The 17,370-nt window shown below is 42.4% G+C and overlaps 1 protein-coding gene across 4 annotated transcripts in view; it reads left to right on the plus strand.

The window, feature by feature from the left end:
* The window catches only part of myo16 (myosin XVI), a 183,516-nt gene that overhangs the window by 36,084 nt on the left and 130,062 nt on the right, over positions 1-17,370 (plus strand). For all 4 annotated transcript variants that reach the window (XM_072686093.1, XM_072686092.1, XM_072686091.1 and 1 more), the window contains exon 2: positions 1,658-1,915. In XM_072686093.1, the coding sequence (XP_072542194.1) occupies positions 1,693-1,915 (223 nt within the window). In that variant the 5' untranslated portion in view covers positions 1,658-1,692. The remainder of the gene's footprint in view (positions 1-1,657; positions 1,916-17,370) is intronic.

Consider the following 17,370-nt stretch of genomic DNA (forward strand, 5'->3'; position numbering starts at 1 on the left):
CTGAAATGCACATGCACAGCTTGTCTAGGCTCTGTAAAGAAGTACTGACAATAGAATAGGACTCTCTGGAGCTCAAAAACATGAACCTATTGGCACCATGTCTAATGCCAGGCATGGGCTAGGGGGGTATAAAGCCCCCAGCATTGAGCTGTGGAGCAGTGGAACTGTGTTCTCTGGAATGATGGTGCTCCATCCAATACTTCTAGAATGAGGTCTGGTGGTGTTCATCCAAGATCCTGACCTCATTAATTCTATAGTCACTGAATCGAGTCAAATCATCACAGCAGTGCTTAAAAATCTAGTAGAGACAGTTACTCCGACAATAGCGGGATAGACTCTTTCTAATAAGCTTGATTTCAGAAGAGATGATGAATGAGCAGGTGTCCCAGTACTTTTGTCCGTTTAGGGCATCTGGTCAGTGGTGATCTTATAAAGATCCCTTTCTATTGATGGACAGAGTAGTGAGCAGATGTTAAATTGTGCAAAAACAAATGAGCTGCAGTCAGTACTCGTATTACTCATTAGCCATTTTTGCAGGATCACATGGTGTACCTGCTAAAATGGCTAATGACTGCAAGTACAAGAACCCTATTAAAGCTTCAGTCAGTGCTAGAGTTACTTGAAGTAATCTGGTTACAGGAAAATGTTGCTGTGAGGCAAAGGATGGTGAATAGTTTGATGGACAATGATGCCTCCTAGCCAGCGTTTCTATCACCAGCATGAATAGCCAGTTATTAAACACACATGAATTCTCATTGGAGGCCTTACCTCGCTTTTTTTCAGCGTGCTATGTATATGGAGAGCTTTATTGTCTGAAACGCTTGCCCAGCATCCGGTGTGATATGTGTGAAGGGTGCTGCTGACTGTGTTGCAGAAATATGCAGTGTCATGATATTAATCTCTTACTGGTACTGTGTGTATGTGTGTGGGTGGAAAGTCTCTGCTTCAAGGTTGAACGGCCATCCTGCTAAGAGGACTATGTCAGATGTGAGTGAACACACAGAAATACACAGTGCTTAATCATTTGATTTTCTGTCCACTCTCTACTCAGTCCCTTGATTGAAAAGTTTCCACAAAGGGCTGCTGTACTAACCATCCGTCCATTCGTCTGTGTTCCAGGGATGTTTGATATTTCACCACAAAGTGCTATTCTTTATACATGAGGAAAAAAAGATTTGCTTGTGGTTTAAGCAGCTTTAATACTTAAGATGAGCCCTTAAGTGAACCTTGCCTTTTTGCCATCAGAGGCCGGAGTCTCAGAAAGCACAATTGGCCGTTCTCTCACGAGTTGGATAGATGGCACGCTCTCTCTCCTCTGTTAGCTAGTACGGTGGAGCTTCACCTGAGGCAGTCCGCTTTGTGTTTATGCATTGGTTATTGTGCGACTGGCTCAAATATTGACAGGTGTTAAGTTTTTACTACTAGCCCTCCTAGTGTCGGGAGCATTGCTAGGGGGAGCTATGAATGGGTGGGTTAACTGGCAGTACCAAATTGGGAGAGAGAAAAAAAAAGCTCTTAGGATTGGAGACACTGACCCTGCTGGGGTGGGATTTGTGGCCCCTGTCCTTTGTCTACTGTTAAGTAAATGTGTTGTCTCAATGTTCTGTCTTAATTTAAACACACTCTCGCTTATTCTTTCTCTCTGTCTCTTTCTCAGGTTGTTTCCAGCTATGTAACGTCTTCAGGCAGAACATGGAGATAGACCAGTGTTTGCTGGAGTCTCTGCCGCTGGGACAGAGGCAGAGGCTGGTGCGGCGCATGAGGTGTGATCAGCTACGAGCGTACTACGAGCGTGAGCGCACTCTACAGAAACAGAGCAGCCACAAACCACGCAGCCAGCGCAAAAAACGCGCCATCAGCTTCTCCCTCTCCGACATCCTTCAGGATGCCGTCATACGCCATGATGACAAAGAAGGTGAGATTTGAAGTTAAAGCAGACATAATGCACGAGCTTAACAATAGTAAATGTTTTTTTGTTTTTTTGTTTTTTATTATTATTCTTAAGAACTTAATAATATAAATTGTTAAGATGGTTCATACATACATGAACAGTAGTTTTTATGTTGCTTATAGTAGTTCACATAGCGGCAAATGCCGTGTTCTATGGTGGGAAGTATGCACTGTAGTGGAGGTTATGTTTCAGTAGGTTTGTTCCTCAGATATTCTGCCCACAGCTCTCAGTGTGGTCATCTCCACAGAACGATGGTCTTTCAGGGTAAGATACGGTCAATTTACCAGTTATTACTGAAGTTTGAATGAATATATTGGTAGCTAGTAAGCAAGATTTGGTTTGCAGACCAGTGCCTTTGGGTTTTTTTTTTATTTTGGCAGGCATGTTGCACCAAATGATCAGTGATGATCATTGGTCATGTTAGTCATGTTAGTAATTGGACTGTCCAGTCAAACTCAGCGGTTCTCCAAACTTACCCAGTCTGGCTTGCAAGGCTGTATTTCAAAGCTTCTGCCAACACAGCTGGCAGTAGAGGTGGTTTCATCTTTCAACATAAGCTTAGGGCTTCATGTTTAGTAAAAATACTGGACGTCTAGACTCTACTCCTGCCTTTTTCTTTCTTTCTGTACATCAGATACTGGTCAGCTTTTCGACTGTGGCCCACAGCAACTACTACTAGATGTTCTAATTGACTGGTCAAGTTACGTATTGTCATTTTTAAACAAAACCCTTCTCCAAAATTGAAACTTTAGAGGAGAAGGAAGAAACCTTCTTAACTTTAAATGAAAGTGAGTGTAAAATGTTTTATTCCAAGTCATTTTGGACCTTTCATCATAAAATTTGGTCCATCAAAAAAAAAAAAAAAAAAAATTAAAATGGCAATAGAAGGTTTTTGCGTAACAGCAACGCTATGCAACCACTGTTAGAAAAGTGACAATACTGCAAATATACTGATTAGTGCTGACCACTGACGTGCATTTTATGATATCATAAAGATGATCTCCCATCATCACATCGCCCACCCCTACATCCCAAATTCACTAAGCCAGTAATCTTCTCTGGTTTGTAACTGCATAAACATGTAAGTGTTTATTATGCTGCAGGTCCTGTTGAGTGGGTCCAGAAGATGAGGAGATTAGACTCTGTGTGTAAGCGTGGGGGGCCCCGTGAGTGTGTGTGTGGGTGGACATGTGCACGTGAGCACTGCCCAGTCAGTGAAAAAGACCAAATTAATTTCCAGCAAGGCGAGGAGTCACAGGCTCTGCCATTAGCCGCCGGGTATTAACTCATTCTTCACGCTGATTACAGCCCAGTCAGAAAGCTAATATTCGAAATGTGTCGCGTGCCACTCTTGGGACAGGCAAAAGTAATCTAATCAAGAGCTTGCAAACTGTAGGTCTCGGGCAGGGCTAGATGACGATCGCAGAGCGAGCACACCCCCATCATGAGCGATGGGGAAGGAGAAATGAATTTAACCTAGTCAGCTATTTCTGTCTGTGACTTTGTGGGGAGGAGAGAGCAGGAGCTATTTTCGTTCCTCCCAGGAAAGCTAAGGGCTTCCATTCCTAACAGCGTGCCATCCTTCTGAGGAAAATAGCACTCTTTAACACCCATCATATCAGAAGGCTTGCCATTCGCAAGTTAGCAGACGCTCAGCAATTTCCCCGGTGTGGCATGAGTCGGATGAGTCAGATGTTAGGCAAAGCTGACTCTAAAGGCCTTGCTTAGAAAAAGCAACAACTGCAGGAACAACTGGCAGCAGGCCTGTGCTAATGCTGTAGGCAGATCATATGTACTCATCACAAGCTGATGGCATTTACTGATGCAGAGACGGTTTATGAGGATTACTATTCGTATATACACTATATGGACAAAAGTATTGGGACACAAGGGTGATAATAAAGTGTTTGTTCTGCTTTTGTTGGAGTAACTACCTCTTCTGTGCAGGCTTTTTATTACATTATTTTTTGGATAATTCCAGAGAACACAGTTCCACTGCTCCACAGCTCAATGTTGGGGGTCTTTATACCCCTCTAGCCAATGCCTGGCATTAGGCATGGTGCCAATAGGTTCATGTTGATCTGCTCCAAAGAGTCCTACTCTATCTATGGTCAGTACTTCCCTACAGGAACTAGACAAGCTCTGTCTCGGCAATGGGTGTAACTCAAAGTAGCTGAATGCATTCAATAATCGGGGTGTCCAAAAACATATGGACATATAGTGGAAGCTCTTGAAATGCACCAACAATATGTTTAAAAGTCTGCAGACACCTTCTGATGCTTCTTCCATGAGTTATTGCTGAGGAAATATACAGGACAGCTGTGTTTGTTGGATAAGTCCTGGGCAGAGCATTGTTCTTTTGCACATGGAGGTCAGTTCAGGAGCCTGATCTGTTCAGACTAATGTCAGATTTAGGCCACGTAAAAAAGCTCTTGTGAACAGCTAATCAAAACAATCAGATTTGGGCAGAAAATTGGCTTTTGGGCCACGTTTTTACCTGCAGTGTGAAGGTCACCTGTTACGTATGGCTGTGTATTAGATTGCTAGTGGCTCATTGTTGGTGACATTACTAAGTAAATGCTTTATTGAGGCTTCAGAACATAGCCTATATTCTTGAGCCTTTTACAGTGAGAAGACTATATACAGTGTTTCTCAGCTGCCACACATACAGATATTTAGGCTCGCTACTGTAATACACACCTTATTGAGACACCTTATTGGACATTCTTTGGGATGTCTGAAGATTATTAAAGCTATTTATTTCTTAACGCTATTAAAGAAACATCAGGCTATTTGTTTTATAAGCAGTCCCTATGCAGTCCCAGTGTGTCCCTTTGTCTTCATTTTTCCACTCCATCTTCTGCCGCCGTCTTAGTCACTCCTAATGGTTTACCCAGCTGTCAGGCCAAATCTGTGTCACATCTCCCAGCAGCCTTTGCAGGTCAGTGTGTAAATCCCACCCATTGGCTGCCAACTGGGTTCAGCTGGTCCGCGGCACCAGCTGGTGTTCCCGTGGCAACGCCTGTTGGAAACATGGCACCTTTGGCGAGGGATGAATGACAACTTCAGCCCACCTACTAAACACTAATTACCAATCTGGCAAGTCCCGGTGCTTTTGTCCTGGACTGCGGAGTCACCCAGACGAGCAGATCTGCGCTCAGTGTCCTGTGCAAATGCCTCTTGACCAGCCAGTGACTCGATTATTGATTTTTCATGGCTCCTTGCCACTTTTAGTTTTAGACTTTCATGCATAATCCTTATACAGGGTAATACGGCAGCTATTTAATAACAGTAAGAGGGGGGATAAAACTGAATTTTCTGTCCATTAAATATACTTTTTCATTTAATAACATTATTTTTAAAATTATGTTCTGGCACATATTTATATATACATGTTCATTTTTTCCTTGTGTCAGCAACCCATGCAAATTGTCAGCAAGCAAACAAATGCTTAAATATGTCTTACTGATGAAACCAATCAATGGTGAGTGGAATTATGTTCTGAATGTGTGTTCACAGTTCACAGTTCAGAAATCACCACAGTGCATCCAACTATAAAGGTAGCATCATACTACCTCCACAGCAGCATACAGGAACCTCAAGCTCCATGCATGTGCTGATATGTTTTACTGTGGCCACTGCGGACATGCATTTGTGCTACTCTGTTAGAAGGCCTAAAGGGTTAACAGGCTCAGAAAGCAGTGTCTTGAAATTGGCCTCTGGTGATATTTTAGGGCTGAATTTGATTCTTGGACCTTTTAATAATAAGTACGACTTGCTGCTTCTTAAAAGGTGAGTCAGCACATGCTGTGAATCTTCTTTTTGCTCCCTTTGTTCTCACCTGCAGAATCATATAGTGTTTAATGCTGTATGGCCTCTGCAAGAGGAAACAATGGAGAGAAGGTTTTGTCTGTCAGGTGGTCTGGGATATAGCCAGAGTTGTGTTGATGCTGTTTGGTCTGGATTTGGGAGACCATGCCAAAGCCATGGTGCCTGGATAAGAAGCCCATCTGATATCTGCTGTTTCAGTGTGGTCTACAGCTGGCACCCCCTCCACACACACACACACACACACATATCGGGACAAAACAGAAAGACTAAAACAAACACTCCTTACAGTTCATGAGTGTGTGCATTTGTTTTGTGTGTGGTTTTTTCGTGCCACACTCAGACTTTATTACTAATCTTAAAAATTTTTATATACATTTTTATATACTTTTTAAACACACATTGCCCATTCCAGAATTACTGGTACATTTTAGGTATGTTTTTTTTGGAAATCATTTAACTTATTAACAGAATTATTGGTAACAAAGTTGACATTTTCTACTATCTACCTAAAAAAATAATAATTTAATGAATTTTCAACTTTCTCTTTATTTCTTAATTGAATGGGAGATTCTCTAAATATCACAGTTAACATGTTTGATTAAGATGCAGTTCTTTGTGGATATGAACAAACAAACTAAAAACAGCTTCATTAAGTTCCCACCATTTCCCCCTCACTATCAGCTTTGCTACTCCATTTAATTATTTGTTTTCTTTAACCTCTGCATTTTTAGTCCACATGTTTCTGCTGCTTGTCGTATAATCTTTTGTGTTCTGCTACGAACAAAATGAGCAATTTTGCCATTGTGCTGATACTCATTTGTTTGGTCTGCAAGCATGACAACGGAGCTCTGATTGATCTGCCCGATTTTAACGCATCCATACGACGTAGAAAATAGATCAGGCTGTAATTGAAAAATTCACGCAGCGTCACAGTCAGTCAGTTTCAGACTCATTGTGAAAGACATCATTAACTTGCTTGTATTTGTTTTTCGGGAACTTGCCGTGCATTTTTTTACGGTTGTAAAGGGGGATAAAGAGAGGTTTAAATCATGGTCATGTTAAAATAAATTTTTCAAACATGATATGTGGATCTTGGGGGTTGGGGGTTGGGGCGTATAATGTAATTAGGTTGTCCTTTGATTCTATATACTTAATTTGAGAATTCGGTTTATTGGAAAGCTAGTGTTACAGGCATGTACTGTTTTTGGGGCTTTACACTGGTCTTGGTGCTTTTTCTAGGGAATAAGTTAACCTCGGGACAATGTCTCTGGGGAACCCCATTAGCATATTCCTTGTGGCTATATCTTTTAATTATTTTAAGTGTTAGAGGAAACGTGTAATTAACCCCCTACACAGTGCAGCCTAGGGTTTTTCATTCTGGCAGATATGGAGGTTGGAGTGGGAGGAGTGTGTAACAAACCGATTGCAACGGAGTGGAGATGTAAAAGAGCATTGATGGAATCGTGTGAGAGAAATCCATCGGTTCGTCAGTGTTGCGCCACACACAGCTAATGTTTATGAAGCATGCTTCTGTCTAGGATATAACTGAAAAGCTCTTGTGGATTGAAGACATTGATTTTCATTATTTACTATTTGCTTCTCATCTCATGGTGCTGCAGTGGAAAGGTGTGGAAATCTGACTAATAGACTGTGCCTGAGCAATTTGACACGGTCAGATCACGTGGCCAGTTTAACAGAAACACTCGGATGGCCCATATATTGCCACAAATAAGCATTTGATCAATCTGCTCTCAGACGAGTGGCACCTTTCCCATTCCTGGAAAGCTCCAGATGGAGATCATATAGCCTGTCCTGTTGAAGCGCAATTGAACACGATTAGATCAGTCTTTTCTCTTCTCGGCCGTTCTGATGGGCTCCATTCGGACAGCGGTTTACCGGGGCACTGGAGCGTCCTGCTGCAGTGACGTCAGCCTCGCTTTAGCTGTAAATGACTGGGAGATGGAGATCTAGACGCATAAGCAGCCCCATCCCTATCCCCAACTCTCGCACACCCTCTGTTTCTCTCTGCGTGGTGTTTGCTTGCTGATTAAACCTTGTCACTGCTTCTTCCTCCCCCTTCAGGCAAAGATTAGCGGATAAAACTTCCGTCTAGAGAGAAGCTGGGTATCTGCTGACGGTTTAATCAGAATTTTTCACTCATCGCGAAGCAGAGAGACCTTATCAGCAGTCCCTGTCTCCAAAGTCAGATTGAGACCATGATTGGTTTTTTGGGTCAGGCTCTCTCCTTGGGGAACGGATAGTTCAGGAGACCTCAATATTCATTGCCTTATTCGACTGTATCATATTTTATATGTTGGTGTGTGCGCGTATATCTATGTGCATGTGTGCTGGTGTGTTATCCTATTACACCCCCACGCCCCCCCACCCGTTCTTTTACCTTCCGCTGAGCCGTGTGAGAGTGTGGCAGGAGCATCTGCTGCTCTTTGAATGCTGAATTTGAAAATCAATCCCGCCGGTATTGTTTTATGTGCACTCCTCGAATGCTGATGTGAGTGGTGTTCACTGCCAGTCTCGGGCTGTTATTGGGTTGGTATTGAATGTTGTGTTGGCTGCCACGATAAATTGAATGACAGTCCCAGATATGAATAGACTGGAAGACCCGAGTGAAAAGTAGCAGGTTTCTGATTTCGGCTCTGGCGCAAAAGAACGGGACATTATCTTGACAGAGATCTTGATCATTCTCTTGATAGTTATAGTTAAACTGCTAACTTGGTCAGTAAGTGTGCATTTTCTGCAAAAATGCTATAGAACATTGGAACAAATCCAAATAATAATGCATATACTGTATGTGCAAACTGTGCACATGTTTGTGCTGGATGTTCTCCATACAGCAGCATGCTCTGAAGCAGCCATACATTAGCTTAAGGTTACCTCATGTCAGCTAGAGGGAAATAAACCCCTGAACATCAGACTGTGGACCGATGGTACCGCTCCTCTGCAGTGAAAAAGCACCATAGAATATCTCAGAGACGAGAGGGATTGGGCTTTTTTTGATCCAGAACTAGGCATCAGCATCAGCACCTGACCTCACTAATGCTTTGATCGCTGAGCCACCAGAACAGAGGCAAACTTTTTCTGCAGCAAACTAGATCTGACTCAGACAAGCTCCAAAGCTATTAATACCCTTGCTTTAGGATGAAACGTTAAATAAGCTGGTGTACTCAGTCATGTTATGGGTAAAATTATTAATAAGTAGGAAGTGTGGATGTCCAAAATCTGATCTAAGCATATTTTAATGGATTGAGGTATAGCTGTTTTAAGCCCGACCCAGTTCTGATCCTTTGGTTTTTACGATGTGTTCTTGCAGAGCACCCTCTGGTGTTCTTTAGGCATCATTAGTGGACATTATTCGCAGCCCACACCAGTGAGGAGTGTTCTCAGAAGGTAACACCACAGTTTAGAGTCTCCAGTGTGGAGTTATATGTGTGGTTCCATTGTTTTGACTAAATTTGAGCTGCTTTTCCTCAGGATGTTTGTCTGTTTTCTGAATTTGTGAATTTTGTAGCTGTATTATCTCCAGAATTTAACATTAAGGTACTTTGTTTCGGATTGGGAGCAAAAAAGATCTGGATCGGGACATTCCAAGCTAGAAGAGCATCGGTCTGGTTGCTGACTTTTCTGTGAACTCCAGCCAGCGTATAGATTTATTCAGTTGCACCAGCAGCTCACCTGCTTTGCCTTTAATGAAGCCTTCATCAAAGTATTGGTGTTGGATGGGATCTGTAAATATTGGCCATTCTTGAGGAAAGTTTGGAGATGGTAAACACTCTAATGTACCTTTTTTTGTATTTGTTTTTTTCTCTCTCATGGTTCTCAGTGTTTTTGCACATGTATAGGTACCTGAAGTTGGAACATGCTGGAGGCCTGGGACCGATCTTTGATGAGTCGTGCTGTGATTTTTTGAACAATCCTTATTGAATTGCCTCTGGTTCTCTTCTTAGACACCTAGAACGTCTATTTTGCTTTGGGAATGAGCTCAGTGTTTTTTTTTAAACTCCCTAACAACCCAGACAATTTCCTGTTTGTGTGTGATGAGTCAAAGTGAGAGAGCTGTCACAGACATACATCTACACCTCCTCTGGGCTTACACACCTCGCCAGGAAAAAATAAGTGCCATTCTTGCGTTTCTTTGTTCAGATGTTTGCTTGGCCTAAAATGTAGAGCTCAGGTCTGACTGCCAGGAAAATGTAAACCTTGGAAAACTATCAAAAATCAGCGGTGCAGTTGATTCAAAGTTCCACCATTCCAACAACTACATGGGTGGGCCACTGTCAGGCATTTTGTCCTCTTTATTACTACGTTCTCTGTCTCACTTAATAGCTCCAAATGATCTCCACGCAGTGGTTTGTCTCTTTAGCACTGATTAAAGAAGATTGCGTTGTGGATTCTGTGCTAGACAGAGGGAGCCAGAAGGTTCCAAACATTAGACATGCCCATGAGATTATTGCTTCCAGCCTTAGGTTGTGTAACATGGTTGTGTCTTAAGTGCCTTGCTTTTCAATCGCAACCATATTTGCCATGGTCACATTTGCAGACTGTTTAGATTGTTGCAGAACAATTTTAGTTTAAAGTGTTAAGGGAGAATTGTGTACCCATGCTGACCTCTGTCCACTGTCCAAAGAGCCTACAGTACATATACAAGCATCAGAACTAGACCTTAAAGCAAAGGAATGAGGTTGTTTGTTTTCTTTTACAGATACGACTGGGTAGATATGTGGCATGTAGTGCCAGCAGTAGGTCATAATGTTTTGGCTTATCTGTAATTTGTCATAGTTTGTAGTTTGCACCCATTGCTGACACAGATGTGCACACTGCAAAGGTGTGCACACACAGCTTGTCTAGTCCCTGTGGAGAAATATTGCCAATAGAATAGGACACTCTGGAGCAGATAAACATGAACCTATTGTCACCATGCCTAATGTCACGAGTGGGTTAGATGGGTATAAAGTCCCCCTGCATTGTGCTGTGGAGCAGTGGAACTATGTTCTCTGTACTTTTGGGATGAGTTGTGGATGAGGTGGGGTGGTGATCACCCATCATCCTGACCTCACTAATGCTCTTGTCCTTGATTCCAGTCAGATCCTCACAGCAATGCTCAGAATCTAGTAGAAAGCATTCCCTGCACTGCAGGGACAGTTACTCCAACTCAGCAGGATAAACTCTGTTTAATACCCTTGATTTCAGAAGAATAGTGTGTCCAAAAACTTTTCCATGTCAGTGTACTATATATAGTCATGTTTTTCCAGTTGCATGGACATACTTTAGCCTAAGATGAACTGAGATGATGAAAGTAAACACTTTTGCTGTCATCACTGTCTGCTCACACAGGCCAAATTGAATTTGGAACTTGTTTCATTTTAGGGCTCTCAGTTTTAATTAAAATGCTTTACTATGCCTAGGCTGCAGAATAATAACTTGGTCAATACAAAATATGCCAGCATCGCAAATCCTGCATTGCAGACGTCTCTCCGCTTTGTTTCAGAATGCCTAGATATGTTTTGCAGCTGTTGGTAACATTTAAAGCATTCACCAAATCTGGATTTCGGAATTAGAATGGAGTGTACAGAAGCTATTTATTTCATGATACTGGGGTAAACCTTCCACTGCAGGTACCGTTCTGGGTATAGTAGCATGCTTTATAAGACATCTGAGGAAAGACATTTGATTATGTTCGATTTTTATAGATAGATTTTCTGCTGCTCATCATCCAGCTAATACCAAACAAAGTCTATAACGATGAGGTCTGGAGTCTGAACAACTGAGTTGAACATTCAGTGTTCCCAAGCTAGAACAACACCGGCCTGATTGGTGGCTTCTCTTCTCAGCCACTGTATGGATTTCTTTGGTTGCACCAGCAGCTCACCTGACTTCCTGACTGACTGAATATTATTAAATCCAGGTTTGGAAACTCCTGTTTCAGTTGTTTGTTTATTTGCTTTACATCTCCTTTCCTTTTTCATGTTCCTTCTCCTCTCTTTGGCTACTTTGACTGGGAATTAAATTCTGAAGGCCAGTAGCAGGTGAGCTGGGTTAGGGCTGGAGCTCTAGGCAGCAGGGTGTAGGTCTCCAGGAGCAGGCTTGGTAATTCAGGCTTCAGGCTTTAGTAGAGAACTGTGCCCCCCCCCTCCGGTCACGGAAAAGGGATAGAACTGGTTACATACATATAATGGGGACAATTAGCTTGCCCATTTACCTTTTATCCCATTATTATAATAAAAGGCACTGCTGCTAAAATGCCATGGGGCTCAGGCTGTTAACATTACCGCAAAAGCAGCTGAGTGAAATACTACATAAATAGCCTAAACCTCAGAGCAAGATTTCACTGAAGCTGTTCATAGATGAAACTATGCTTTACCACAGAGATGGATACACAACTGCTGTTGTTTTTATATGTGAAAGTACACAGAAAGAACAGTAGAAACATCTTACTCTTTTATTTAGTGTTTCACAAGTCCCCCTAAAGAGCAGCTTGTCCCAGCTGGCCGCCAAAGTTGAAATACGTCGTTGTCTGGTTGAATGCAGGTTGGGACATCAGTAACCCCAAATCCAACTCTCGAAATTCCAAATATCGAACATCATGTATTTATGGCGTAAAATAAGTTTAGCTGTGGTGGTCAAAACCCGACATCTGCTGAACGTCCACCCGATGCAAAACGGTAACGTTGTGAGACGTTGATATTTTGTTGCTGTTAATTCATGGTGTTAAATAACTCAAATTAAATGTTTGAGCTTGATGTGAACCCAGAGTTGATTTTATGACAGATATGTGACTTTCCAACCAACATCTGTACAACGTGCCTCACATTTATCAAAATTCTCATAGTTAAAAAAAAAAATGCTGATTCTGGTTCAGCTAATGCCTTTTCTATGGCACTAAATGGGTCTGATGAGACCTAATCTTAGATAAGTGTACTCGATTAAATCTACAGTATCCCTAAGAGCCTGACTGAGGGGTAATTGTGGATAGCAACTATTGGCAGTGATTGGAGGGCTTAGAAAACAAGTCAGGACAGGGAATCAGACAATTATGCATTGGTAAAATGTCAATGTGATTCTGTATTGTAAACATGAGCACGGGGCCTGTATACCACAAGTGCAAAAGCACTAGCTAAGCCATCCCATCAGTTATCAGTGCTGTGTGCTCTGTGGGAGTGGTGAAGCTCCTATAAGCAACTATAATAGATGTAGTGTGCTCTGCTCTAGGCTAGGTGATAACAGGATAGAATGAGATCTGAGTCAGCTCCTCAGGGATGTGGGAACACTCCGCCACTCCGTACATCTCTGCTCCGAGTGTGGTTCTGGCTGGCTGAACTCGTTTAAAAACCTTCCACTCCCTCAATCCTGAGCCTCTTATTCCAGAGTATCCAACACAGCAGAAAAAAAAATCCCATTTGAAAACATGAAGCGTCCATGCCTGACTGAGATTCCAGGTGGGATTCTGCCAGGTTAAGAGATTGTGAAAAAGGTGATTTTCTGTTTAGCAAGAGGAAAAATAATATATATATTATATAAATATTATATATATGTATGTATATATATATATATATATATATATATATATATATATATATATATATATATTTGTTTTTGGAGATGAAATGCTCTGTGCTGGTGGCACATAAGGGAACAAATGAGGGTTAGGATTGATGAGAGGACAGAAGGATGGAGAGAGAGAGGAAGGGGCTGCTCCAGGTATAGTGGCAGATGTTTACTTGTGGGGAATCTGTTTCACGATCATGATGGAAGGCTGTGATGGAGGACGGAGATGGAGTGGTGGAGAAAGGAGCAGAGAAAGTGATTTTGTACAAAGAATAAAACTGTCATTTCCTTCTGCTGTTTGTCATCTATCTCTCTCTCCCTCTACCCCCCCACCCCCTTGTTCCCCCTTTTTTCTTTTTCTGTCTCTTTCTACTTCTCCCTCCCTCTCTCTCGTTCTCTCTCTCTCTCTGGTATAGCCTCAACAGAAGGTATTTGCTCTGAACACGTCTCTGGCTCTCTCAGCAAGTGTAGTGCATTATCTAACAGCTCCTTTCCCCTTTGCGCTCAGCATTCCGAGATTGAATCCCCGTACCTTTTAAAGCCAGTGATAATGGATGATAGCTGTAGCGTCCCACACTGTGTTTTGCACTGTTGCAGCATCTTATGAAACAGACAGTCAGGTGCTTGTTTTCTGGTGCAGCAATACATTCGCCTTGCTCTGAACAACTTCATGCAAAATGGAAACACTTCAGGTCCTTTGGGAAGATAAGGTCTGAAGATCGTCGGTGAGCAGCAATGCTGTCTGCATGTCATTTCCAGGAGAGGCTGGGAGAGGATAGTATGTCTCAATGTTTTGCATTAAACTCCTAAAAGTCTTCACAGTGATGGTCAGAGGCTGAGTGAGTGTACTTTGTGGTGTATGTAGGCATGGAGGTTTGAAAGTCCAAAATCTCCAGCTTACCCCCTCCCCCCAAGCTTTCACCCTAATTCAGTTGAGGCTGGTTCTGCTCAGCTAAGCCTGTTTTATCATGGGGTGGCAGCTCCTTTTCTGTTCCCTTTCTTACCTATTCATCATTTTCTATGCCTCGTTCCTTTTCCTCATTCCTCTGGTAATCCCTACCCATCCTCTTCCTCCATTCTCAGCTCATCTTCCTCTCTCTCACCCTTTCCTCTTCTCTCTCCACTCCCCATGCCTGGTTTCCATGGAAACTCCACATACGGTTCTGACAGCTGGTTTGCCGTTTCCCAGCGCCAGACTGCGTGTTTCGCCCACTCCTACATGCGGCAACCAGTGGAATGAAATCCAGTAGACTGATACCAGCACAGAGGGAGAATTGCCAAATTCTTTCCATTGCCTTAATGGACTAGACACGGTAATATCAGATTATCATGACCACCCCACAGTTTGGAATGTACTCTGGTTCACGTACTATATATATTTAACAGCAGCACTGTTGTAGTTCCGTTACTCTGTCAGCCTCCAGGACCACCACAGAGGCAGGTATTATTTGGGTGGTGGGTTGTTCCCAGCATCAACGCCACTCACTCTCCACGCTAGTAGACACGTCTACCCAGTTGGTCCACCTTGTAGATGTAAGATCAGAGACAGAATCTGCACTGGCCATCGACTGGATGGGGCGTAGTCATGACTACACACGTAGTAGTATGTTTTTAAGGTACCAGAACACACACAGTGGGGAAAGTATTATCAGAAGTCTGGACAATATTCATTCGGTTAGAGGGTCTGGTTTTTGATTAATTACCCAGCCCTAAAAGTCCATTCTTTATTTTTAATTAATATTTTTTGGCATTCTTGCTGCTGTTATAATGTGCTTCATCCCGAACTGATTATTGAATGAGCCACAGTACATGGCAAACAATCAGATAATTTACATCCATCAGGCTTAAAGGCACAGTCTGTTTAATTCTAAGTGAAAAACTGTGAGAATTGTGACTAATTTAGGTGCATAAACCCACAAAAACATCATCCGTGGACCTTGGAAAACACAAACACTAGATATATGTAGGACATGGGTCCTTTAACTATACTATATTGTGCCTGTTTTGAGTGTGTCATTGACTGTATGTTTTACTCCATTAGACAGGGTTCAGAAAATGCAGATTACATATGAGCTAGTCCATAAAAAGGGTATACAGTGTCAGGTCCAGTGGCATGGCACAGTTCAAGGAAATAAAGGGCATATGGAGAAGAGCATCAGAGGTTTGAGTGTGTCTTTTGACCTCCATTTAGTCACAATCAGTAATGTGCTGGTAGTCTCCGTCCCCCTTAGGTGCCCTGCGTTTAACTGACTAACAGATGTGCCTGTATGGCTCTGGAGATCTATGTAAATGGATCCTGCTCTCTTTCTCTCTGGCACGCTCTCTCTCTCTCTCTCTCTCTCTCTCTCTCTCTTTATGCAGTCAGCAGAAAATCTGTCCTCTGTTGACCGTGGATGTTCTGCTCATTTTCCAGTTGTGTTCTCAAGCAGATCTCAATCAGTAGCTGTTGATAATTAGTTGATAATTAGGTTTTAATATTGTCTGATTGCAACACAATAGATACAAGTGGGATGCAAGGAAGTTTGGAGATCAGGGAGGGTGAAGGCATTTGCAGTGTCTGATAAGTATGGTGGATTTTTTTTTTTTTTTACTTGAATTCAGTTGTACTGTATCTGCTAAATCTATGAAGCCATAAGGTGGGGTCCTGAGGTACGAAGTGTAAACGCCTTTGGGTATAAGGAATTAAGGGAGACTAACTGGTTCCCACCAATCATCCAGAATTGCTTAGCTTAGCAAGGACCCCAGCAGTGCTGGGAAAGGAAGCGTCTGGTTCATGAGTGACAGTGAAGGATGGAGCAGGTGCTGCCATGTCTAAGGAACTCTGAGACGCTGCTCATTAGAGAAAAGGGACTTCTTTCAGCCCTGAGAAATTAATTAAGCAGCCGTCCTTCTAATGACTGCAGATTGGCCTGCTTGATTAACAGTGTAGCAAGCATAGGGCCGCTGTCTGCGCACCGACAGGAACAGTGCTGATTGAGGTAGATTAGGCTGAGATTTCTGTATAACTTGCCACAAGCAATTTAATTTTGTGCCATTACGATTTGCAACCAGCTTTAATCAAGCAGATATGTTCAAACATAAGAGCTGCGTCGCTCTAAAGAGTGTGTTTTTCTTTTCTTTTTTTTGCTTGATAATTTATTCATGTACGATGCAGGGATTTACTGTGTGGGTGTTAAAGTAAATAAAGAAATAAATAAAATGTTGCCAGAAATTATGACTTTTCTCTCAGGCATAGGTTTATGGGTTTGCAAATCAGTTTTTTAATGTTCCACAAACAATAGGGGTCAACAGTCTAATCTGCAAAGCACTGGTGGGGTGTGGATTTTCCTTCCAACCAAGCAGGAGCACCCCTCATATAATTTATCTGTTTATAGACAGGGACCGACTAATTAATCAGGAGGATTCAGGTGAGCTCCAACTAGAGTGGAATAAAATTCCGTCTGTAGCAGCCGCAGTGGGCTTTATGGATGAGATCGACCCCTGGTGACCTCTGCTGTATAGCTTTTCCCATGCTAGTTTCCCAGTTAGTCAAATATTTAAAGTTAATTCTGCCCAACTGACCTATCTATAGACCGGTCATAAATGCATTCTTTGGACAGTATTTACGAAACACTGGCAAAAATCCCATTCAACTAAGTTAATGTAGGTTGGAGTATAGATTTGCCAGGCAATGTTGAGTTTCCAGTTTAAGCACTCTTAAAACTTTCTTGCTTTTTGGAAACAAAATGATTAATGAGCTTTTGCCCACTGTGTTTATCACTCCCTGCAAACATTCCCCAGCTTTTATGTGGAGATGCCTTAAAGAAGGTAAAATTTAAAAGGGAATACACACGTGTGATCCTCGCATGGCCAGTTGGATGGCCGAACAGACAGATGGAGGTCTGACCGGCAGAGTGATGGAGACCGCAGCTGGCTTGCTAGATTTTGGTTATGCTGGTTGAGTTAGCTTTAGCTCACTGGTTAGCTTTCACTTGCTTTGTTTCTGTGACTTAACCCAAATCAGATGTGCTCCCAGTGTACATCTAGAA

This window comes from Salminus brasiliensis, chromosome 8, assembly GCF_030463535.1.
Source record: "Salminus brasiliensis chromosome 8, fSalBra1.hap2, whole genome shotgun sequence".
NCBI lineage: Eukaryota > Metazoa > Chordata > Actinopteri > Characiformes > Bryconidae > Salminus > Salminus brasiliensis.